Here is a 25822-nt window from a genome sequence, read left to right on the forward strand (position 1 = left end):
TTATGTTGTACATCTTAAACATATATAATGTTATATATCAATTATATCTCAGTAAAAAAGAGTGGGGTGGGATTTATATCAACCTGACTTCTACTGGGATATTTTGCCATTAACACAGGAACACACACTGAGATATGGAGCCTGCCTATCACAAGCTGGCTTTTTCATTGGTTAAATCATCAGAGAGTTCTTGTATTTTACATTGATGTATTTGTGCAAGACTGTACTTTCAAACTAATCTAAAGTTAATTTTAAAAGTTAAAAGAAATATGGAAATATAGAAAAGTATTTCAAATGTACTTACCTTAAAGTAAATTGTATCTACATGAAAGGCTAAAATAGTGTTGCTCTTCAGATGTGGCAAATTATGCCCAGCAGGTGTTCAAATAACCTCATTTCATTCAACATCATTTCTTTTTCTTTTTCCAAAAAAAAAAATTATTGAATTTATTGAGGTTACATTGGTTAATAAAATTATAGGTTTCAGGTGTACAAATCTATAATACATCATCAGTATATTATACTGTGTGCTCATCAACCAAAGCCAAGTCTCCTTCAGTCACCATTTATCCCCTCTTTACCTCTTCTACTTCCCCATACCCCCCTTTTCTTCTGGTAATCACCACACTGTTCTCTGTGTCTATGAGTCTGGGGTTTTTTTTGCTTAATCCCTTCACCTTTTTCACCCAGACCCTCAATCTCTCTCCCCTCTGACAGCTGTAAGACTGTTCTCTATATCTATGAATCTGTTTCTGTTTTGTTACTTATTTTCTTCATTAGATTCCATATATATGTGAAATCATATGGTATGTCTTTTTCTGACATCTTTATTTCACTTAGTATAATGCTGTAAGAAGGTGGCCTAGTTTCATTTTTTGCACATATCTGTCCAATATTCCCAGCACCACTTATTGAATAGACTATCTTTACCCCATTGTATGTTTTTTCCTTCTTTGTCAAATATTGACTATAAATGCTTGGGTTTATTTCTGGGCTCTCTATTATGTTCCATTATCTGTATGTCTGTTTTTATGCCAGTACCATACTGTTTTGATTACTATGGCCTGTAGTATAGTTTGATATCAGATAGCTTGATTCTTCCAACTTTGTTCTTCTTTCTCAACATTGCTGTGGCTATTCACGGTCTTTTGCGGTTCATATAAATTTTTGGAATATTTGTTCTAGTTCTGTGAAATACGCCATTGGTATCTTGATAGAAACTGTGTTGTGACCTAGCTGGTTTGGCTCAGTGGTTAGTGCATTGGCCCGCTGACTGAAGGATCCTGGATTCGATTCCGGCAAGGACACATACCTGGGTTGCAGGCTTGATCTCTGGCCCCAGTCAGGATGCATGCAGTGGGCAACCAATCGATGTGTCTCTCTCACATCTCTCTTTCTCTCTCTCTCTCTCTCTATATATATATATATATCTCCTTTTCACACTCTCTGAAAAGCAATAGAAAAAAATATCCTTGGGTGAGGATCAAAAAAAAAGAAACGAAAGAGAAATTGTGTTGAATCCATACACTGCTTTGGGTAGTATGAACATTTTAATTATATTAATTCTTCCTATCCATGAACATGGTATACACTTCCACTTATTTGTATCTTCTTCAATTTCTCTCTTCAGTACAGGTGTTGGTTAAATAGGTATTTTATTATTTTTGATGCAAATATAAATGGAATTATTTTCTTAGTTTCTCTTTCTGATAGTTTATTATTGATTTATAAAACTTCAACTGATTTCTGGATATTTATTTTGTATCCTGTTACTTTCCTGAATCCATTTATCAGTTCTAATCGTTTTCTTGTGGAATCTTTAATATTCTCTATAGACAGTATCATGTCATCTGGAAATGACAGTTTTACTTCTTCCTTTCCAATTTGGGTGCCTTTTATTTCTTCTTGTATGATTGCTGTGGCTAGGACTTCCGGTACTATGTTGATTAAGAGTGGTGAAAGCATAAATCTCTGCCTTGTTCCCAATCTTAAGGAAAACGCTTTAGGTTTTTGCCTGTTGAATATAATGTTGGCTGTTGGTTTATCATATATGGCCTTTATTATGTTATGTTCCCACTATTCTCACTTTGCTAAGAGTTTTTTTTTTTTTATCATAAATGGGTGCTAGATTTTATCAAATACTTTTTCTGCATCTATTGATATAATCATGATTTTTAACCTTCATTGTGTTTATGTGGTGTGTCATGTTTATTGATTTGCAGATATTGTACCAACCTTGCATTCCCAGAATAAATCCCACTTGGTCATGGTGTATGATCTTTTTAATGTATTCCTGGATCCAGTTTGCTAATATTTTGTTGAGGATTCTGACATCTATGCTCATCAGGGATGTTGGCCTATAATTTTCTTTCTTTGTAGTGTCTTTATATGATTTTGGAATCAGGATAATGCTGGCCTTGTATAATGAGCTTGGGAGTCTTCCTATCTCTTTAATTTTTTGGATTAATTTAAGAAGGATAGATGTTAGTTATTCTTTGAATGTGTGGTAAAATTAACCTATGAAGACATCCAATCCAGGACTTTTGTTTGTTGAGAGTTTTTTGATTACTGCTTCAATTTCATTAGTTATAATGGGTTTATGCAGATTTTCTAATTCCTGATCCACTTTTGTATGATTGTATGTTTCTAGGAATTTATCCATTTCATCCAGATTGTCCAATTTGTTGGCATATAATTGTTTGTAATATTTTCTTACAATCCTTTGTATTTCTTTGATGTCAGTTGTTACTTCTCTTTCATTTCTGATTTTATTTATTTGGGTTCTGTCTCCTTTTTTCTTGATGAGTCTCATTAAAGGTTCATCAATCTTGTTTATCTTTCTAAAGAACCAGCTCTTGGTTTCAATGATCTTTAGTTTTGTTTTTTTTAGTCACTATGTCATTTATTTCTCATCTAACCTTTATTATTTCCTTTATTCTACTCACTTTTGGATTTCTTTGTTCTTTTTTTAGTACCTATAAGTGTAGTCAGGTTGGTTATTTGGGATATTCAGTGTTTCTTGTAATGCTATGAGTTTTCTTCTTAGGACTGCTTTCACTGTGCCCCATTGATTTTGGGTTGTTGTCTTCTCATTTTCATTTGTTTGAAGGTATCTTTTGATTTCTTCCCTGATCTCATTGTTAACCCATTCACTGTTTAGTAACATGTTATTTAGCCTCTGTGTCTTTGTGTGTTTTCAGTTTCCTCCCCCACCCCCCCCCATGATTTCTAGTTTCTTACCACTATGGTAGGAGAAAATGCTTGATATGGTTTTGGTCTTCTTAAATTTATTGAGACTTGTTTTGTGTCCTAAGATGTTGTCTATTCTAGAAAATGTTCCACATACCCTTGAAAAGAATGAATATTTGGATGTTTTGGGGAGAAATGCTCTGAAAATGTCAAGTATATCCATCTGGTCTAGTGTGTCATTTAAGGCTGCTGTTTCCTTGTGTTTGTGTCTGGAAGATCTAGCCATTGATGTCAATAGAGTGTTAAAATCCCTTACTATGACTGTATTACTGTCAATCTCTCCTTTTATATCCATTAATATTTGATTTACATATTTAGGTGCTCTTATGGTGAGTGCATAAGTGTTAACAAGGGTTATATCCTCTTGTGGGATACCTCCTTGTCATTATATAGTGTCCTTCTTTGTCTCTTATCATAGCTTTAGTTTTGTTTTGTTTTTTAATCTTTATTGTTTAAAGTATTACAGATGTCCCCTTTCTTCCCCCATTGATCCCCTCTACCCCGCACCCACTCCACCCCCAAGCCTTCCTCATACCAATATCTGTGTCTATAGATTATGCATATAAGCATGTAAGTTCTTTGATTAATCTCCTCCCACCCCCCACCCCTCGTCTTCCCTCTGAGATTCCTCAGAGTCTTTCATGCTTTATGTCTCTGGATCTATTTTGTTCATCAGTTTATTTTGTTTATTATATTCCACATATAAGTGCGATCATGTGGTACTTGTCTTTCTCTGACTGGCTTACTTCACTTATCATAATACTCTCCAGTTCCATCCATGCTATTCCAAAGGGTAAGAAAGTCTACTTGGTCTGTTATAAGTATTGCTACCCCAGGTTTGTTTGTTTTTAATTTCCATCTTCATGAAATTTTTAATTTCCATCTTCATGAAATTTTTTTTTCCATACCTTTACTTTTAGTCTGTGTTTTTCGTCCTGAGGTGGACCTCTTGTAGACAGCATATACATATGGGTCTTGTTTTCTGATCCATTCAGCTACCCTATGTCTTTTGATTGAGGCATTTAAGCCATTTACAATTAAATTGATTACTGCTAGGTATGTACTGATTGCCATTTTATTCTTTATAACTATGTTGTTGTTGTTCTTATTCTTCTCCTTCTTCTTCAAGAAGACCCTTTAACATTTTCTGTAATACAGTAAACCCTTGATTTTGAGGACCTCAATTTAACAGACTTCAGATTTAATAGACTAAACTTCCAGTCCATATGTCAGATGTGAAAATTAACACATGTTAATTTTAAAATGCTTTTAACCAAGATTTGCTTATATTTAAATTAACAGGTTATTTTTTGTTATTTTAACACATTTTAGGAAACAGGCCATATGTTGGAAAAAACTGTATTAATTTTGCCAACATAAATATTACATATATACAACTATAATCTATATATTTAAATCCAAGAGTCACAGCTCTAAACAACATTTGGTGAATGATTAGCATGTGATCACACCACACTGAGTGCAGTAATTGGTTCAGTTATTGTATGGCATGACTTTCTGCAGCAGTTTTAACATGTGCTGGCAATGTTCCAACATGAGCTAAATCATGCCCCAGCAGTGTGCATTTGTTTACTCACAGTGACTGGTGAATGCACGCATTTAGTACACCTATTCAGTATAAATTTAAAATTACAGTTATACATATAGAAAACTTTTATGTGAAATTAAACTTTTCATATGTACTTAATTTTAATTACACAAATGTGTCTACATAAGTAAAATCAGGTAAACTAACTAACTTGTCAATTTTTAACATAACGTTTGGAAAACCTACTTTATTATATAGTGGATTTTTGGCTTTAACGGACACCCCCTCGCCTGAATTAGTCCATTATATCGAAGTTTTACTGTACTCGTTTGGTGGTTTTAGCTTTTTCTTGTCTGGGAAGATCTTTATTTCTCCTTTAATTCTAAATGATGGCTTTGCTGGGTAGAGTAATCTTGGTTGTAGATCCTTGCTTTTCATCACTTTGAATACTTCATGCCAATTCTTTCTGGCCTGAAATGTTTCTGACAGCTTATGGGAGCTCCCTTGTAGGTAACTAAGTGCCTTTCTCTTGCTGTTTTTAAGATTCTCTCTTTGTCTTTAACCTTTGCCATTTTAATTATGATGTGTCTTGGTGTGGACCCCTTTGGGTTCATCTTGTTTGTGATTCTCTCAGCTTCCTGGAATTGTGTGTCTTTTTCCTTCACCAAGTTAGGCAAGTTTTCAGTCATTATGCTTCAAATAGGTTCTCGATCCTTTGCTATCTCTCTTCTCTTTCTGGTACCCCTGTGATGTGGATGTTTTAAAATTCTTGTTTCTTTTTGCTGCTGTGATTGGGTGTTTTCTGCTACTTTGTCTTCCAGAGGATTTCATCCTCTGTTTCATCCAGCCTACTGTTTATTCTTTCTAGTGTATTCTTCATTTTGATATTGTATTCTTTTTTTTTCTGACGGGTTCTTTTTCATGGTTTCTATATTCTTTTTCATGCTGTCGAAGTTTTCATTAAGTTTCTTGAGCATCCTTATTTACTTATTTATTGAACCCTATATTTGGTAAATTGCTTGCCTCCATTTCATTTAGCTCTTTTTCTGGAGTTATCTCCTGTTCTTTCATTTGGGAATGTTTCTTTGTCTCCCCATTTTTGGATGCCTCTTTGTGTTTGTTTCTATGTATTAGGCAGATGTGCTATATCTCCCAGTCTTGGTAGAGTGGCCTTATATAGTAGGTGTGTTGTGGGACCCAGTGGCGCAATCTCCTTGATCACCTGAGCTAGGTGCTCCAGGACTGTCCCTGGCATAGGTTATATGAGCCCTCCTGCTGTAACTGACTCTTGATTGCTATTGGCCTGCTTGTGCATGGAGTCAACCCTCAGACTGGCTGACTATGAGGATGGACCCTGACCACAATATATGATCTGTTGTACAGGTGCTAACCACATGAAACAGATTTCACCTCAGAAAGGCCTAGTGTCTGCTGAGATCTCCCTTTGGATATACTGCTTGTGAACCTAACTGGATCCTGCTCTGATGCTGTCTGAAGCTGGCCACTGAATATGTCTGTTCTGGGGCCACTTGGAAGGGACTCTGGTATAGGTCAATGTCAGACCCTGCCTGTGACTGACTCTGGGCAACCTGTTTGGAACTACAAAGTAATCCACAGTTTGTGGCTGCCTCTGCTGGTCCTTGGTGTACATGGGAAGGAACAAGCTGCACAGCAGGGCTGGCCTCCACTAGCACTGAGTGCAGGGGCAGGCCAGCAAAAGGCCCAAGGCACCCCAAGATCCTCCTACCTCTGCTTCCACCTGCTACCGACCTGTTTGGCTCAGTCACTGAAAGAGCCTCTGGTGGTACTCAAGTTGCATGAGGTAGGCTCTCAATGATTTACCAGGTAGGGGCAAGTGGTGTTTACCAGGTTCAAACTTGGTGCTAGTACTGGGTCTGAGGCCACTCAGCAAAAGTCCCAGGGTGTACCAAGCCCAGCTGCCACCTACCAGGTTCTTGTAGGCCTTTGTGGTGGGTTGGGGTCTTAAAGAGTCTTCAGGGTTTGAGAAGACTCTCTGAAGGGAAGACTCTGCACTGGTCAGATGTGTGAGGAAAAATGGCCCCGTCCTAGTAGAGCCTCACAATTTGGTCTGTCCCAGATGCTGCCAGGAACCTGAACTCAGCTGAGTGGGGCTACTAGGAGTTAGATGGGTGGGTGGGGCTCTAAACAGAGCACTGAATAGTGTCTGACACATAGTAGACAGGGAACAATCAATCCTAAACATCAATAAATTTTCATCCTCTTGAGCCTCATTTTAAACTGTAACTTCTTAGATTTCTTCAACCACTAAACTGAAAAAGAAAACCTTTGCTATATTTGTCCAGATAAATTCTACTTAAATCATGTTATAAAAATAAGCCAGGGCCTCAATGAAAATGATGTCTTACACAATAAAATTAAGCTTTTGTTATTAAAGGAAAACAGAGACTGATCCCAAGTTGGAAAAATGTACACTACTAAGTCCTCACTTAACATTGTCAATAGGTTCTACAACTTTAAGCAAATCGATGTATAACGAAACCCATTTTGACACAGACATTTGATCAACATTACAATGAAATAAAACATTGTTGAACAAAACAATGTTATTTGAGGACCAGCTATACTTATAAACAGATGCTTTGGAACAAATAACGATTTGTCATAGAAAAATAAAATGTTAGAACATCAGTTAGAAGGTTCTTCCTTTAAAGAGCCTAAACAATCTACAATGTATGTGACATGTAATTCAATTAAACATAAACACAATTATAAAAAGTTATCTCTATATCTATCAGTTAGGTATAGGCTAGAGTATGCTGTAGAGTATGCTGCAGAAATTAACAACCCCAAATGCCAAGGTTCATTTCTCACTCACACTAAGTACCCATCCTTATTCTACCTGTCTTCACCCTTTACCTTGCCTACCATTCTCACTATAGGACCTAGGCTGACAGAGCAACTGATATCTATAACACTATAGCAAAGAGAAAGATAATTAATCATGCCCTGGCTCTTAAAGCTTCTGCTCATGACATAGGTCAGTTTCAGTTCTTCTCACATTTCATTAGCCAAAAGCAGTCACATGACACAATTTCAAGAGGCCAGGGATATGCAATCTTAGCATACTTGGTGAACAACTCTAATTCTACTACTTCATAAAATACATTATCTGTTGTCAGACAGACCTATGATTAAATCCTAGCTTTGCCACTTAAAAATATACTTAATCTCCTCATTTATAAAATAAAATTAGTAATAACTACCTTACAGGTTCATCAGAAAGAGTAAATGACATAATGAGAGATCAGATGCTTAGCAGAATACCTGGCCTTGATTCATTCTTCAATAAATATTTGGAGGGCACCTGCCAAGCACTGTTCTAGGTACTGACATATAGTAATTATACACTAAATAAAAGTATTTTTGGTTGTTACTATTGTTATTTAACCCTAGGAATAAGCCTTCATTTCTTAACAGTCTCCAGATCCAGAAGAAAAAAATGTGTGGCAGGCTTCTAGTTGTTTTCCAACATCCATTTTCCTTTTTATATGCTAATAGAACCCCTGGTTTTTAGCTAGACACATGATTTCATGGAATACAGACTACATATGCCAGCTGTCCATGCAGCTAGGATGGCCACAGGTCTAAGTTCTGGCCACTGTGCTACAGGAGGAAGTGCCTTGTAGCAACTTAAGGGAAACTTCCTTAGAGGCAGCAGGTGTGTATCCTTTGTCCCTTTGTCCATTTCTTTATTCCTTCCTCCACCAAGCCATATAGAACATCAATTCTATCTTGGACTATGTGACCTTGGCTGTGCATGGCAGAGGAACAAAACACAAAGATCCTCAGTTCCTGACACTGTGAAGTGTCATATCAGCCCTGTACTTTTATGTGGAGAAAATAAATTTTCATCTTATTTAATGTACTGTTATTTCACATTTTCTGTCACTCAGAGCCCATTTTAATCCTAATATAAAATATAGCCTAATAATTCTTCCAAAACATCAAGCTGCATGAAAGAATAATAACTTTTGATGATACCGCTGCATCTTCACAAGAGAAGTGCAGTGTACAGCAAAATGGGGACTAGCTTGAGGAAGGCCTGAGTTTTAGAATCGGCTCTTCCACTTCCTATGTAAACCTTTGGCAAGCTGCTTAACATAGCCAGGCCTTAGCTTCTTGTCTGTAAAATGGTAATAAGATTAAAAAATTGTGAAAATTAAATGTGAAGAGGTTTATAAAAATACTCTAAATTGTAAAGTGCTATAGAGTATCAGTATTACTTTGTCAGTTGTCCCCTCCTCCTGACCCTTTATTTAGAATTGGGCATGAGGATGGGTTGCAGTACATCCAACACCCAAAAGTCACCCAAGATTCTGATTCAGTAGGTACAGCGCAGGACCCATGAATCTGCATTTTCAACAAGCACCCCCAGAGACTCTGTTGAAAGTAGTCTGCCCAATATACCTTGAGAAACACTACCCTAATGGTCAGGCCCTACTTATTCCTGCAACCCTCTGCTTGAGTGCCCCAATATTTTAAGATGGTGATAACATAAGGTCAGTTCCAAAGCCTCTCCAGTGCCTAGCTGAATGCCAAGTACCCAATAGATAATTTAATAATTATCTGTAGAACTACTGAACTGAAGTGGAAAAGACAAAGTCGAACTGAATCAAATGACCCATTATGGACTTCCACTTCTGGCCAACATAAAGTAACAGGGACCAAATTTATTCTTCTGCTTGAAACAGGTAAAAAAACTGGATAAATGAGAGGAAACAACAGTTTCTAAGACAGTGGATATCAGGTAATAAAGGATATGATTCCTAAGAAATATTGGAAACAAAGGTGAGCTTTACCATTGCCACAGGTTACTTCTTGAGAAAGTTTTCAGGTTGAAGTGCTAGGAGGAGCCCAGGCAGAACCTGGCAAGGTGTCCCTGAGTTGAGAGGATGGAGTTGCAGATCCAGGGAGGTCACTGTGGCTAGAGTTTGCAGTTGAGAATACCAGAGAGGAGAGAGCTTCACAGAGAGAAAGCTCTCAACACCCATAGAGGCCCCTCAAATCTTCAGCATATATATGTGTGAGCAAACTACCAGAGACTGGACAAAGAACCACCTGGAAGCATTTAAGGGACCTTAGGAACAGAGAATGGTGCCTGTTCCCATCAGCCAGAGTGAAAAATCTAATAATTTACAGGGCATTGGGTAGAGTACTCAGAAGAGTTTTGCCTCAGGAGTGGGGAAAAATTAGCCCTTGATCAAATGCTGCTCTGGTCCCACCTGACAAAGCTTAAGAGCAAGACTTGAAATGATCAAACTTTCCAGATAGCTTATCCCAGAAAAAGGCCTAAGAATATTTATAGAAATAGAAAAATATCCTGTAGCCAACAGGGTAAAATTCACCCACCCAATAAAAAATTACCAGTCATGCAAAGAACTACAATTATACAATTTTTTGGACTTCCAGTCAAAATGTCGGAGCAGGTGAACACTGTGCTCACCACATCCAAATTACAAATAAATTACAGAACCACCCTGGAGAACCATCTGAAATCTAGCTGAATAGAAGTCCTATAACTATAAAGAAAAAGCCACATCCATAGTGATAAGAGGGGTGGAGAAGTGGAAAGGGATAGCCACACCCATGTGTGGCAGTAAAAAATCAGGAGGGATATCTTGGGTGCAGAGGTCCCCCCTGAGGAATGCAGGGCCACAGCCCCACACCTGGCTCCCTCGCCAGGACCACCAGTGCCAGGAAGAGGAGTCTGCACAACATCTGGCTGTGAAAACCAGCAGGGATTGTCGCTGAGTGAAATGGAAGCTGCTGGAGTCCCAGGTGTTCCTCTTAATGGACCTGCACACGGAACTTACTAGAAATCACTCGTTCTGAGCTTCAGAACTGGGGCAGCAGTTCCAAAAGCACCAGGAACATAAAGGGACAAACTGAATTGTCTGGATCCAGGGCAAGGACTGGAGGGGCAGCTTTCTCCACGACTAAACTGCTGTAGAGGCCACTGTTCCCTTGTTGACTTCTCCCACCACAGAGCACACAGGCAGGAGCCATTGTTCCTTTGCTGAACCCTTCTCCACCTAGCATGCAGATGCAGGTGGACACCAAATCTGAATCTCCATCAAACTTGCCCCACCTTGATGATTCACTAAGAATCTGTCCTACCCAACTCATGCACCAGCCTAAACTTCTTTCAGAGGCTGTTCCTCACAAACTGCCAGCCTTAGTCATGCTGAAGACTTTCCTAAAATCTTCCAAAAGCCCACAAACCCCAAGTAAGCAGCAGTTGGCTTCAGTGTGCCCTGTACCTCTTGCTAAGCAGACCCAGCCAACACTAGTAGCAGCTGGCCTTGGTTCACAGCATTGCCTCTCCCAGGTGCCCTCATGCCAAGCACAGGCAGCAAATCACTTTGTAGCTCTACCAGGTGGCCCTGGAATGGGCACAGGCAGCAACTGACCTAGGCTGGCATCAGATCATCTCCCTTGAGGCCCCAGAAACAACACGCCAGGTGGCCAGCTTCAGACCACATCAGAGCACCACCCAATTAGCTCCACAAATTACACATCCAAAGGGTGGACTCTCCAGGCACCAGATCCCCACTACAGTGAATCCCATGCTGTGGGGTCAGACCCTGCACTACATCTGCTATAGTCACAGCCAGTCCTCACAACCAGCCTGAGCATCAATTCCACCCACTGATGTGCCAACAGCAATCAAAACTCAACTGCAACAGGAGAGCACACACAACCCAGAAAAGGGACGCCCCTGGAGCACTGGCCTCAGGTAACCAGGGTGTCTGTACCACTGGGCCCCACAGGACACCCACTATATAAGGCCAGCACACCAAGGCTGGGAGACATAGCATATCTATGTAATACATAGAAACATACACACAGAGACAACCAAACTGAGGAAACAAAGAAACATATCCTAAATAAAAGAACAGGACAAAACTCCACAAAAAGAACTAAATGAAATGGAGGCAAGCAGACACAGAGTTCAAAACACTCTCTATATGGATATTCTATAAACTTAGGGGAACAGTAGCTGAAATCAGTGAGAACTTACACAAAATGCTAGGAAACACAATGCAAATAGAAACCATAAAAAAGAACCAGTCAGAAATGAAGAATACAATAGCTGAAATGAAGAATACATTTGAAGGAAATTTTACCCTTTGCGACAGCATGAATGAACCTGGAGAGCATTATGGTAAGTGAAATAAGCCAGGCAGAGAAAGACAAGTACCCTATGATTTCACTCATATGTGGAATATAATGAACAAAATGAACTAACATGCAAAATAAAGAAAGACTCGTAGAGAACAGGCTGACAGCTGTCAGGGTGGGGGGCTGGGTGAGGGGTGGAGGGATAGAGCAAAAAAGGAAGTGAAGAGAAAGAACTCATGAACATGGACAACAGTGTGATAACTGCTAGAGGAGTGGGGGGGAGTTAGAGGAGGATATAGCAGGGATAAATAGTGATGGATAGAGACTTGACTTGGGGTGGTAAACATACAATACAGTGTACATATGATGTGTTGTAGAACTGTGCACCTGAAACCTGTATAATTTTGTTAACCAGTGTCACCCTAACAAATTCATTTAAAAAAAAAAAAAAAAGAGCCCTGGCTGGGTGTCTCGGTTGGTTGGAAAGTCATCCTGTGCACTGAAATGTTGTGGGTTTGATCCCCAGTCATGGAATGTGTAAGAGGCAAAAAATTGATGTTTCTCTCTCACATCAATGTTTCTCTCTATATATATAGCTCTCTCTCCCTTCCTCTCTCTCTACAATAATCAATAAAAACATACCCTGTGTGAGGATTTAAAAAATAAAATAAAATAAAATAAATACATTAGGTGGAATCAACAGCAACTTAAATGAAGCAGATAATTGAATCAGTGATTTGGAAGACAAGGTAGAAAAAAAAACCCAATCAGAACAGCAAAAAGAAAAAAATAATAAAATAAGGATAGTTTAAGGGGCTTCTGGGACAAAATCAAGAGTAACAACATTTGCAGCATAGGGTTAACAGAAGGAAAAGAGAGAAAGCAAGGGATTGAAAACCTATTTGAAGAAATAATAGCTGAAAACTTCCCTAACCTGGCAAATAAAATAGACATTCAAGCCCAGGAAGCACAGAGTCCCAAACAAGAAGAACCAAGTGAGGCCCACACCAAGACACATCATAATTAAAATGCCTACAGTTAAAGACAAAAACAGAATCTTAAAAGCAGCAAGAGAAAGGCAGTTAGTCTGATTTCTCAACAGAAATATTCCAGGAAAGAAAATTGGAATGAAATATTCAAAGTGATGAAAAGCAAGAACCTACAACCAAGATTACTCTACCCAGCAAGGCTATCATTTAGAATCAAAGGGGAGATAAAGAGCTTCCCAGACAAAAAAAAAAAAAAACTAAAGGAGTTCATCACCACCAAACTGGTATTACAAGAAATGTTAATAGGTTTTCTTTCAGCAGAAGAAGATAAAAAATATAAATAATAAAATGGCAATAACTACATACCTATCAATAATTACAATGAATTAAATACTCCAATCAAAAGACATAGGGTGGCTGAAAGGATATAAAAACAGAATCCTTACATATGCTGCTTACAGATCAAAAGACACATACAGACTGAAAGTAAAGAAATGGAAAAAGTTATTTCATGCAAATAGAACTGGAAAAAAAAGTTAGGTAGCCATACTTATATAAGACAAAACAGACTTTAAAGACAAAGAAGGTCATTTCATATACAATAGCCAAGATTTGGAAGCAATCTAAGTGCTCATCAATTGACAACTAGATAAAAAAGATGTGGTAAAATATACACTGTAATATAACATGACCATAGAAAGAATAAAATCTTACCATTTGCAACAACACAGATGTACCTAAAGGGTATTACACTAAGTGAAATAAGTCAGACAGAGAAAGACAAATGCCATGATTTCACTTATACGTAAAATCTAAAACACAAAATAAACACATAAAACAGGAACCAACACATAGATACAGAGAACAGTCTGATGGTTGCCAGATGGGAGAGGGTTTTGGGGGGATAAGTGGAAAACAGGAAGGGATTAAGAACTACGAATTGTCAGTTACAAAATAGTCACAGGGATTTAAAATTCAACATAGGGAATATAGTCAATAATATTGTAATAATTATGTATGGTGTCAGGTGGTCACTACAGTTATCAGGGAGATCACTTTTTAAAAAAATTGATTTCAGAGAAAGGGAGAGAGGGAGGCAGGGAAAGAGGAAGGAAGAAAGAGAGAGAGAGACTGATGTGAGAGAAAAACATTGAACAGCTCTGCCTCACTAGAATTATCATGGAGATCACTTTTTAAAAAATTGGTTCCACGAGAGTAAGGGAGGGAGGGAGGGAGGGAGAGAAGGAGAGAGAGAGAGAGAGAGAGAGAGAGAGAGAGAGAGGGAGAGGGAGAGAGAGAGAGAATCAATCAACTGCCTCCTGCATGCCCCCCAACCAGTGACTGAACCTGCAACCTAGGTATAGCCCTGACCAGAAATGGAATCTGCTACCTCTTGGTGTACGGGATGATGCTCCAACCGACTTAGCCACACTGGCCAGAGCAGGGAGATCACTCCTTAAGTTATATAAAGGTCTAACCTGGAACAAATATAATATTGAATGTAAACTGCAATTTAAAAATATTTAAATTTTTTTCAATTAAAAAAAAACTAAAATAGTAATTTTTGTGGGGTTTTAATAAATCTTAAATTATCCTTTAAAAACACTGTCGCCCTGGCCGGTTTGGCTCAGTGGTTAGAGTGTCAGCCCATGAACCTAAGAGTCATGGGTTCAATTCCTGGTCAAGAGCACATACCTAGGTTGCAGGATCAAACCCTCGCCCAATCGGGGTGCATGTGAGAGGCAATCAATCAATGTGTCTCTCTCATACCAATGTTTCTCTCTCTCTCTCCCTCCTCCTTCCCCTCTCCTACCCTCCCCTCTCTCTAAAAATATCAACGGAAACCCTCAGGTGAGGATTAAAAAAAATTAAAAACACTGTTATTTTTATTCTTTTTATCCTGTGTGTTAATCTCTGAATTCCTCATCCACATAACTGAACTGCTTGCTATGCCTCATATGAAATATTAACACTGCTGTGGTGTCAGGTGGATACATTTAGGGAGGATCACTTTGTAAGTTATATAAATGTCTAACCACTTTGCTATATGCCTGAAACTAATATAATATTGAATGTCAACTATAATTTAAACTTTTTTTAATTTAAAAAATAAATAATTCTCAGCAAATGAGTAAACTATTAAATTTTCTATTCAGATGGCTTTTAATGAATGGAAAATTATGGTGATAATATCTCAAAATTTCTTTTTCATAATGCTACTGTTTAAAGTGTGTTCTTAATAAATACTTTGACAAATATTAAAAAAAGAAATCTTAACACTTCTAAGACAAACAGCATAGTGGGTTAAAATTCTTTCTTCTCAGTTATTATTTTTGTGTTCCTGGGTAAGCCATTGATCTCTCTGTGTTTCAGTTTCACTTATCTATAAAATGGGTATAATAATATTTGCTTCATAGGGTCACTATAAGAAATTTGCCAAAGTAAATACTTTATAAATAGTAGTTATGTCATAATTTTTACATTGTCATAAGAAAAGTTCAGAGAAGTTACCATTCAGTCAAACATTTACTGAGCACTTATCATATGCTAGGAAATATGTAAGTACTAAGAATACAAAGAAAAAAAGAACAGTTAAGAGGACCCAAAATATATCTTATGTTGAATTCATACATAAAAGTTCATTTCAAGTACAAACTTCACATTCTGTTTCTTAATTTCTAAGTAGGGCAATTATTTTAAGTTCTTCCTATAAAAATTAAAGAATGATTTTTTTCCTTTGAAAGGAAAAAATAAGTTGTCAGGTTGAACCAAATTAGGGATGTCTGAGAAATCCTTGGAATCTGGAAACCATAGTAAAACTTTAATTTGAAAGTGACCTGCAATTGACATCACCTTTCAAAATTATTCTCAAAGTAGAATGAATTATACTGAGGCATTAAATACATTAAATGGACCAATATGTTATTACAATCATCTTTTTTTAGAAGAGCTGGGCTAACAGATGTAAGGAATTAAAATCAAGTTCAAGTTTGTACATGTATTTCATTTTCTCATTCCCCTTAAATGACAGATGGTTTAAATATTAACCTTATCAGTAAAATATCTGCATATTATTATGAAGCTAATTGCTTTACCTCATTCATTTTATTAGTTTTAGTACATGGCTGCCCATTTCATTCAAGGGCTTCTTAACTTCTGCTTCTCAAACCGTGGTCCTAGGATCAACAGCATCAGCATCACCTGGAAACTTGTTAGAATTACAGAATTTATTCCCCTACCAATCCTACTGAGTCAGAATTTGCATTTAAAAAGAATCTCCAAGTGACTTCTATACTGGTTGAAGTCTGAGTAGCATAGTTCTGAACTGTTGATTTCTCTTACAGTGTTACAAAAAGTTTATTTGTTTCCAAATTGTGGTTAATTTATCTCCAAATAGTAACTTTTAATAAGAATAATTCAATTCAGACAAATATATCAAATCAATATACATATATATTAGATATTCTATATAGAGTATTTCTGCCTCAGACTTGACCTTCCTCTCAACTAGGACTTTAAGTCTTAGAATTCTTGTTGTACTATTATTTGTTTTTTCTCTTAAGTCAACATCTTTGCCTTACCATATGGCCATTATGATGAAAGTCTTCTCCATAATTAAACAACTAAAATACTAGGAGATCAGATTCTCCACATAATTTCAGAGAAAATAGAAAAATTCAAAATAGGTTCAACCAAGGTTGAACTTGAAAGTTCTCTAGAGGAAAAAAAAAAAAAAAAGACCAGAATGACTCTATCCTCCAAAATAATACATTTTTATGCTTCACCTAACATTTTTTACTGAGGGTAGCTCATATTTTTAAAATAAGAAATTCACATGGGACTTAGTGCAGTTCTTTGGATGGCTCATCTTTTATTATTACTATTGCACAATAGTCACAGTGCACATAAAATAGAACAAATCTTGTTTTCTCTTTCATTTTTTAAAAAAATGACAGACCTAAGCTGAAACTGATCACAGCAGGTAAGATGGTTCAGCACAGATTCAAAGGAAAGTACAAATGTTCACTTTTCAAAAGCACTGCAAAAGCCAACCTCATCCCTTTTCATTGTAGCCGTGGCTTTATGCCAAACATTTGAAAACTGTTGAAAAGTGCTGTTCTGTATAAGCAATTATGAAGAGCTTTGCAAAAAGAAGGGGGAAAATGTAATAACAATAAACTCCTTCGAATGGTCAAATGCCCATGGCCTCTGGGTTGCAGGATAAGAATCTAAGAGTTACCGCTGGATCTGAGCCAATGGACCCAAACCAGATGCCTCAGAAGAATGGGTTTAGAGGGTGTTAAGAGAAGGTAACAAGGAATCTGTTGGATAGTCTCAAAAATTAAATATGTCTTCAAACAGCCCCAGGTTTGTTTGTTTGTATGTGTGTGTGTGTCTGTATTCCCCCCCCCCCAAGAAATGTATACACACTCTTTGAATAATTACCAAGGCAGTGTTTATTAAAATACATTTCATTTTCAAAATTGAGCTATCAGCTGTTAAAGTGTGTATACATTTTTTGGGGATACCCTGTACAAGATCTTATTATAGGTCAGTTATCCTTAAATTTAACTCTTTATTCACCTCAATTTGCATTTTCAGCCTATATGATTTCTCAGGATACAGCATTCCACAAGAGTACAACTAGGTATTTAATGCCTTTTTTATGGTCCTAGATGTATTGATTTTTAAGCTTTAAATAGTGCCCCTAGCTCTAATATTCTAGAATTTGGTGAACAATTCATTAAGCCACCTCTCTACTCACAATCACAGCAAAGTCTCTCAGAACTATGAACATTGGTTCCACTTCCTCACCTACCAGTCACTCTTCAGCCCACCCCATCTGGCTTCCATTCCATTCACTCTATTAAAATTTCTCTTGGTAAAGACCATAAGGACTTTCATGTTGCTAAATCCAATGGACACACTATAGTCATCATTTTCCCTTACTCTACAGCATCTTTCAACAAAGTTAACTGTACTCTCCCTTTTGAAATAACTTCCTTTAGCTTTGATGAATCTGCATTCTCCTGGGTGGCTCCCAACTCTGTCTCTTGTCAATCTTGAAGGAGTCTGTGCCATCTTCCTAACCTATAAATGCTACCTTGGGGCTTGGTCCTGGAATCTCAGATAATCTCATGACTATAAACATCCCCTTCATGCTGATGATACAGTTTCATGCTGACACTTTTATATCTCCAGACCAGATCTTTCTTCTGAGTCTAAACAGGTACACCCAACTACCTATTCAACATCTCCACCTGGATGCTTCATAAACATATTTAAACTCAACAGATCCAAAACTGAAGTCTTGGACTATTCTCTCCCTGTTCGTCCCCCAATGTTTCCCATCCCCTAACCATCTATCCAGTTGCTCCTGCTAGAAACCCAGAAGTCCTTTACTCTCACCACTCATATCCAATCAATCTCCCAAGTCCTGTCCTTTTGGCCTCCAAAAGATCACTTTTATATGCTCAGTTTCCCACCTCTACTGCATCCTCCCCTATTACCCTCACCCTCCAGTCTAAGTCATTATCACCTCCTGCATAACACATTGCAATAGTATTCTAAGTGATCTTACTGAATCTACTCATATCGACTCTAACTTCATCTCCATACTTCAGTCAGAGTGATCTTTCAAAGGTGAAAATACTCCTACTTAAAACCCTTCAGTGGCTTCCTATTGGTTTTAGGATAATGTTCATAAGGCACCTGGCTACTTCTCTAGACAACTTCATCTCATGCTATCATTCCCCTTGTCCTCCATAAGCACCAACCCTACTCTTTATTTATGTACATTACACATGCTAAGGTTTCTCCAGGTGCAGGGCCTTTGCACATGTTGTGTCCTCTATCTGGAATATTTGTGCTGTTTTACTTTTCTTCTACCCACTGCTGCCCAAATCACACCAACATACACATGCATTTGCATAATCCAAAACCCCAGGGTCCACATGCAGTAGTCAAACTAGACCAAAAGGAACTGACTGCCTAGTAATCCATAGTGTTAAAACAACACCAGGGCAAAAAAAATAATAACAGCAAACCCTTACATAACTTTATACAAGGCACTCTTTTAGGTGATTTATATATTTAAATATACTTAATACAACAATCTGATAAAGTAGGTTCTATTATAATCTCTATTTTAAGATAAAGAAATTAAGGTACAGAGAGGATAAGTAACTTCACCAAGGTCACAGATAGTGGCAAAGCTAGGATTCAAATTGAGTCCTTCTGTGTGAAGGCTTGGCAGCCCATAACTTGATTATGGGCTATCCAACCCTCCCTTCCGCATAAGGGATGTGGAACTGGTTTACATAATTATACAGTTATTTCTATAAATACTAATTCTCCACTAGACTAAAAACATAAATGAGGGTAGAGACCATTTATATATTGTCCACTGATGCATCCCAACCTCCTGAATAATATCTAACACATAACTGATGCTCAAAAATATCTATTGAACATATGAATGTTATTTGAGAGCGTATTGGGTTTCAATCATGTCTTACACTACTATCTACCTATCAATTTGCTTTGTTAGCTGTCTGCCTGCCATTCCCGCCAGTCCCTCCGTGTCCCCTCCTCCCGCCCGCGTGGCAGTCGGGACCATGGCGGCCGCCCCATCCCGGCGGGGTGAGCGCCTCGCGGCCTTTCCTGCCCTCAGGCCTCACCTTCCACGTAGGTGAAGGGGCCATCCCAGCTTCCAGCCCAGGCCCAGGTGGCTCTCCTGTGCCCAAGGGCATGAAACGGCCATACCGCTGCAGAGGCCACTGTGCCGCGTCTCCACCTGGAAGCCCAAGGCCCGCCTGCTTTTTTCCCGCCTCCGCCATGTCCGGCCTCCTGGCGCTCACAGCCCGGGGGCGTCTGCCAATCAGGCGACTCATCAATCAGGAAGCGAGGTGGCCTAAGGCCCGCCCTCCCCTCGAGTGCAAGCCAATGGGCAGGCCCCAAAGACTCGTGCAGGGGCCTTTTGGGTTGTGGGTGTCGCTTGCGCTGGGGCGCCGGTTCTCCTTGGAAGACAAGGTGGCGGTGGTGACTTCCAACCTGAGGTGGGGCAGTGCCATCTATAAGTGGTAGCTGGTTCTTTCTCTGCAGCATTCAGGCCCTCATTTTCCCTCAGGCAGCCCGTGGCCCTGTCCGGCGCTCTAAGACATTTCGGAAAACTGGCCAACGCCCTGTCACGTGCGCGCTGGACCGGGCGGCCTTCCCGGCGGCCGGAACGAGCTGTTCTCCTAGCACGGTAAGCTTTCAGATGACAGCGACCTGCTCACCTCTAACCCACAGCAACCCAGCCCCAAGTAGGGTCGTTTCCCTATCATCTTGCAGCCCCCTAGGTACACTGCTTTCAGACCGCCAAGTCCTCTCCAAAAGAGAACTTTTGGATGGGTGCTGCCACCAACAAAACGTGTGCCTCAAACACTAGGCCAACTAAGTGGCACATTTGTAGTCGACAAAGCACTTCTACATCTGTTATTTCTGCTGATGAGTTAAAGAAGCAAAACGGAGATTATTTCCCCTATTGAATAGGTGGAGGTAAAATAAGGTCCTGAGAGTAGAAGCAATTTGTCCAAGGTTACACAGAGTAGAACATGGACTGCACAATCTCTCCGTGTGTCCGCCCCACTTGCAAAAAATTTAGGTGTTTATCCAGTCTGTCAAATCAGAAGTAATGTATAAAGAAGGTGGAGACTATATTAACCATACTCATAAAATAAAGTTATAATGCAAATGTTTTTTAAAACTATGCTTGTCAAGGGTTATTAAATGCATAGACAATGGTTGGAGAGGGGGTAATTTATTGACTCTACACAGCACTGATTAAATATGTACAGTGTGTAGCTATGCTAGCCACCATAGTGGTTACAGAAATGGGCAAGGCATGCATCTAACTCTTTAGAACGTCAGGAGCTAATAAGGAAGACAGAGATACTCATGAAACCTGACAGTGCCATGTAAAGCTATAAACCATGTGGTCAAAGGATTCTGATGAAGTAAATAAACATCTGTGAATGGAAATGGCAGTGGCATTTCAGTCCTAACTTGAAGAGTGAGAAAAAGTTTCCCAAAGGAAGATGGAAAACACTGGTATTGCATATGGAGACCAAATTGAGGAACAAAAGTTGCAGAGATGAGGATAGTGACGAACAGCCAGAAGGCAACGTGTTTTAGGGATGAGGCCACAAAGATGAGTTGGGCAGAAGAGCACTGAACAGCAGTTACGAAGAGTGAAATTTACTTGGTAAGTGGTGAGGAGCATGGAGAATTTGCATGGGGCAGTGACACTATCATAATGGTTGTCCAGGCAGGTTAATCTTTCCAGGACATATAGATAGAGTAAATTGCTTCTGAAATTTTATTTATTCAAGGCAAGGTATATTTGTTACTTATCTTTCCATTAATCCAGTAGAGCTTGAAGGGGTCAGATTTCAGAAACTGCTGAAGGTCCTTAAATGACACAGCAGTACTGCATGTAATATAGTAGTAAATGGTCAGAAACTTGGTTTCAAGCCCAGTTCCACCACTTAGCAGCTGTGTGACCTTGGGGAAGCCACTTAACCTCTCTGTAAAACAGGTTAGTAAATACCTACCTTACAGGGTCATAGGGAGGATAAAATAGGATCATTTGTGGAAAAATACTTGGCAAAGCCGCACACATGTTGGCCCTTCCTTTTCACAGGGTTAAAATGGCTTTCCTTGACTCCCTACAGGCGGAAGGATTGGAGTGGGAATCTGACACTTGGTCTCAAAGGCACTCACCTTCCAGGTTCAGGGCTGCAGATTCTGTCAGATACCCTTCACAGGAGCAGATGGTGCTCACAGTTGGGACCCTATTAATGTCCAAGGACACCCAGATCCCTGCTGGATTCCCACCTGCAAGCTCCCATCCTAGACAAAGCACCTGTGCTTGAGCTTCTGTGGCAACCAGCATCTGCTAAGAACAGATCATGTCTGCAAAGGGAGATAGAAAGCCACAGTTTATAACAGAGGCTCTTTAAAAACCTATGATATTAGCAAATGTGACTTGAGCATTCAGGAGGTCCCAGATGCTGTGGATACAGTAGAGAACAAAATATATGTGGCTTCTGACCTCCTGAAGCTTATAATCTAGTGAGAAGGCAGAGCATGAAGCAAATTATTGCATATTTTTAATGGTCATGTTTTCTTTTTTAAAAACAAATTTGTACTATTTATTAGGGTATAATTTTATATAATAAATAGCACAGATCTTACATGTTCAATTAGGAGAGATTTGACATCTACATACACTCATGTAACCACCATCCAAAAGAAGATATAGAATATTTTCAAAAGCTCCAAATTCCCTTGGGAGTTCCTCCTTCCAGTCAACCTCCAACTGCCAAGGGCAACCACTGGTCTGATTTTTATCACTATAGCTTGGCTTTTCTGTTCCTGGACTTAATATATATGACCCCATACAAAAAGTACTCATTTTTTGTATCTGTTTCTTTTGCTTGGTGTAATTGTCTTTTAGCTTCATCCATGTTGTGTGCATCAGTAGGTCACCCCTTTTTACTGCTGAATAACCTTCTGATTTTAAGATAATATCTCCATTCTTCATCTGTTGATGGATGTGTGGGTTGTTTTCTGTTTGGTTTTTAAGCTGTTATAAACATTTTTGTACCAGTCTTTTTTGTAGACGTGCTATTATTTGTCTTCAATATGTATCTAGGAGTGGAATTGCTAGGTTCTAAAGAGATATATGTTCAGCCCTATTAAAAAAACAAACTGCGATGCCCAGCCTGCGTGGCTCAGCCGTTGAGCATCGACCTGGGATCCAAGAGATCGAGGTTCGATTCCCAGTCAGGGCACACGCCCAGGTTGCAGGCTTGATCCCCAGTTGGGGGCGTGCAGGAGGCAGCAGATCAATGACTCTCTTATCACTGGTGTTTCTCTCTCTCTCTCTCCCTCTCCCTTCCTCTCTCTGAAATCAATAAAATATATATATATTTTTTAATGGCAGAGTTCTCCATAGTGGTTGTACCATTTTGCACTGCTACCAGAAAAACATGAGAGTTCCAGTAATTCTTGCTGATATTTGGATTGTCAAGTCCTTTTAGTTTTAACAACTCTACTGGATGTATAGTAGTATCTCATTGACTTGCATTTCCCTCATGATGAATAATGTTGAGCACCATTTCAAATGGCTTACTGGCCATTGTATATCTTACTCTGTGAGGTGTCTGTTCAAATCTTTTGTCATTACTGTTTGTAGGAGTTCTTTATATATTCTGGATACAGTCTTTGGTGAGATATATGTATTGAAAGTATTGTTTTCTATTTTATGATTTTCATTTTCATTTTCTTATTAATGTTTTTCAAAGAACAGAAGTATTTTATTCTGAATGAAGTCCAATTTATTAATTTTTCAGATACTTTTTATCAGTGCTTTCTATGTTCTGCTTAAGAAATCTTTGCCTACCTTAAGGTTATACACATATTCTCTTGTGATTTCTTCTAGGTACTTTATAGTTCTAATTCTTACATCTAGGCACAAGCTCTTCCTTTTTTTTTTTTTTTTTTTATCCTCACCAAAAGATATGGTATTTTTTTTTTTTTATTGATTTGAGAGAGAAAGAAACATCAATCAGTTGCCTCCCATACATGCCCCAACTGGAGATGGAACCTGCAACCTAGGTATGTGCCCTGACTGGGAATCGAACCTGCAACCTTTTGGTGTACCGATGACACTCCAACCAGCTGAGCCACCCAGCCAGGGTAAGCACATACTCTTTCTTGCATTAAATTGTTTGTGTAAAATGAAGTAGGTTAAGGTTTATTTCCCCCATATGGCTATAGAATTAATGTTACCCAGGAACATCCCTCAACCAATGACTGATGAAAATTGGCTTGTAAACACCCCAATTTCCTACTGCTCAGGTGCAATAACTCTGAGATTTGTGTAATAAACTGTTTCTCAGAGTTCACCTGTGGCATCAGGCTCCAGTAACTTGCTTGGTAATAATTTTTTTTTTTCTCCCTTCCTTATCAGTGTCTCCTGGGATCGCTTTTCAAATGAATTCCTTGCATTTGAATCTTTGTCCTAGGGTTAGCTTCTGGGGAACCCAAACTAAGACAGTGACAAGCAGGCAGATGTTTAGCTATAATATAGCTACATACAAGAAGATGGTACAAAAGGCATTAAGAGGAAGGAAAAGTCACTCTCACTTCCAAAGCAGACCCTCGACTACCTTGCTGACCAGTCACAGCAGAATAATAGCGTTCGTGATCAGGACTGATGAATGATAGGTGAGTGTGAGCTAACACATTTCTCTCTTAGGAAACAGTTACCAGTTTAAAACAAACAAACAAAATCTTAGCCCCTGCTGTTAAAAAAAAAAAAAAAGAGGTCATTTACTTCACAGGCATCTTTTATCCCCAAATCCTTCTACGTGTAACTATTTTTCAGGTGGCTTAAATGACAGAGAGCTGCTGGCTGCCTAAGTAGTCAGCATCACTGATGGAGGCAGCCTGCAGGACTGGTTTTGGAATCCTAGCACATCCCTTTCAAAGCAGATCAGGAACCCCATACACCCACTCTCCCTAGGATATTGAGTAATCAAAAGAAACAATGGCTTTGGTCTCCTTGGGTCTCCTAGATGACAGAGAAATATGCACCCTTACTCTGCCTGCCATATCCTTCAGCGGCAGTTCTGGGGACCACACAGTGACTGAGAACTCCAGGACACTGTTGGTAGCTGTGGGGTTTCCCAGAAAAAGCCCTGTTTGCATTAGTCAAATCAGATGAGGTGTCTCCGTGACGTCAGACTTGGGGATGCTGTGTCAGAAAGGGATGTTTCCATGGAAGCTCTACGCTCACTGCCAGAAAGCAATTATTTTCAAGCTTCTACTCTGTGTCTCCATTCGGGTAATTGAAGAGATTTCCATGTGGTTGAGCACAGGCAATCTCAACCTGCCCACAGGCTGCTGATTATTGATTGGCACATGAAGAAAGATTAACACTGACTCTTTGCATTTATTAAAAGCACACAGGATAATAAACTAGTAAAATACTTGTCAGCTGGTAAATTTAGGGACACATCTTACAAAGCTGGGTTAGAGTCAGAAATAGGAACTGCAAGCAAACCTTTAAGAGAAACTATGAACTCATGCCTTAAAGAGAGGGATTATATTTTATTTATGTTGGAATCCCAAGTTCCCGGCACATGGTAGATCCTCAGTTTTTTTAAACAAAATGATTGCAAATTTTAATATGGAAGAGTGAAAGGGGTGATTTAAAAATCATTTTGAGAGTATAGAGGGCTAACACTGGGGAAATGGTTAGTAACTCTTTCCCATCCTTATCTCCACACAAGTTGGAACAAGAAATACATCTTTAGCCATATGATAAAGAATTGAAGCTAAAGCTACGGGATAAAGTTTTCTATCTCAAAATCTTAATCTGATAGCTGGAATGTTTGGAAAACTTATAAACCTGAAGCCTGCAAATGCATAGTAGTCACACACTGGAGTGTAGACAGAAAGACCCCCTTGAAGTCTCTTCCAATTTGATGCATCACTTATTCCATCATTTGTTGCCTGACCCAGGGGAATTCATTTAACTCATCTCTATAGAGGAGGCTGCAATATTTGCAATTTACACCTCAGAGGAAAGATGAAAGCACCATAAAGAAAACGCTTTGTGCTGGAGGGTGACTTAGCAGAAACATTTTTGAGCTTAGTTGTTGAGAATATTTTGAATAATTGAGCCTGCAGCCATTGTGACTGTACCTCCAGCAGATGCTAAGTGAGGACTGGCAGAGGCTGGGAGGTCAGTGTTTTAGGGAGGGCCTTAGGACCCTTCAGGACTGCTGGTATTGTTCCCTCACACTAAAGGCTTCAG

At 38.9% G+C, this 25822-nt stretch overlaps 1 protein-coding gene across 3 annotated transcripts in view; it reads right to left on the minus strand.

Annotated features, from left to right (window-relative positions):
* Positions 1 to 19790, minus strand: part of REC114 (REC114 meiotic recombination protein) — a 130786-nt gene extending 110996 nt beyond the window's left edge. For all 3 annotated transcript variants that reach the window (XM_087824434.1, XM_016201609.2, XM_087824427.1), the window contains exon 1: positions 19632 to 19790. In XM_087824434.1, the coding sequence (XP_087680560.1) occupies positions 19632 to 19790 (159 nt within the window). The remainder of the gene's footprint in view (positions 1 to 19631) is intronic.
* Between the last annotated feature and the right edge of the window lie 6032 nt (positions 19791 to 25822).

Source organism: Miniopterus natalensis, chromosome 1 (genome assembly GCF_054644295.1).
Source record: "Miniopterus natalensis isolate mMinNat1 chromosome 1, mMinNat1.hap1, whole genome shotgun sequence".
Lineage (NCBI taxonomy): Eukaryota > Metazoa > Chordata > Mammalia > Chiroptera > Miniopteridae > Miniopterus > Miniopterus natalensis.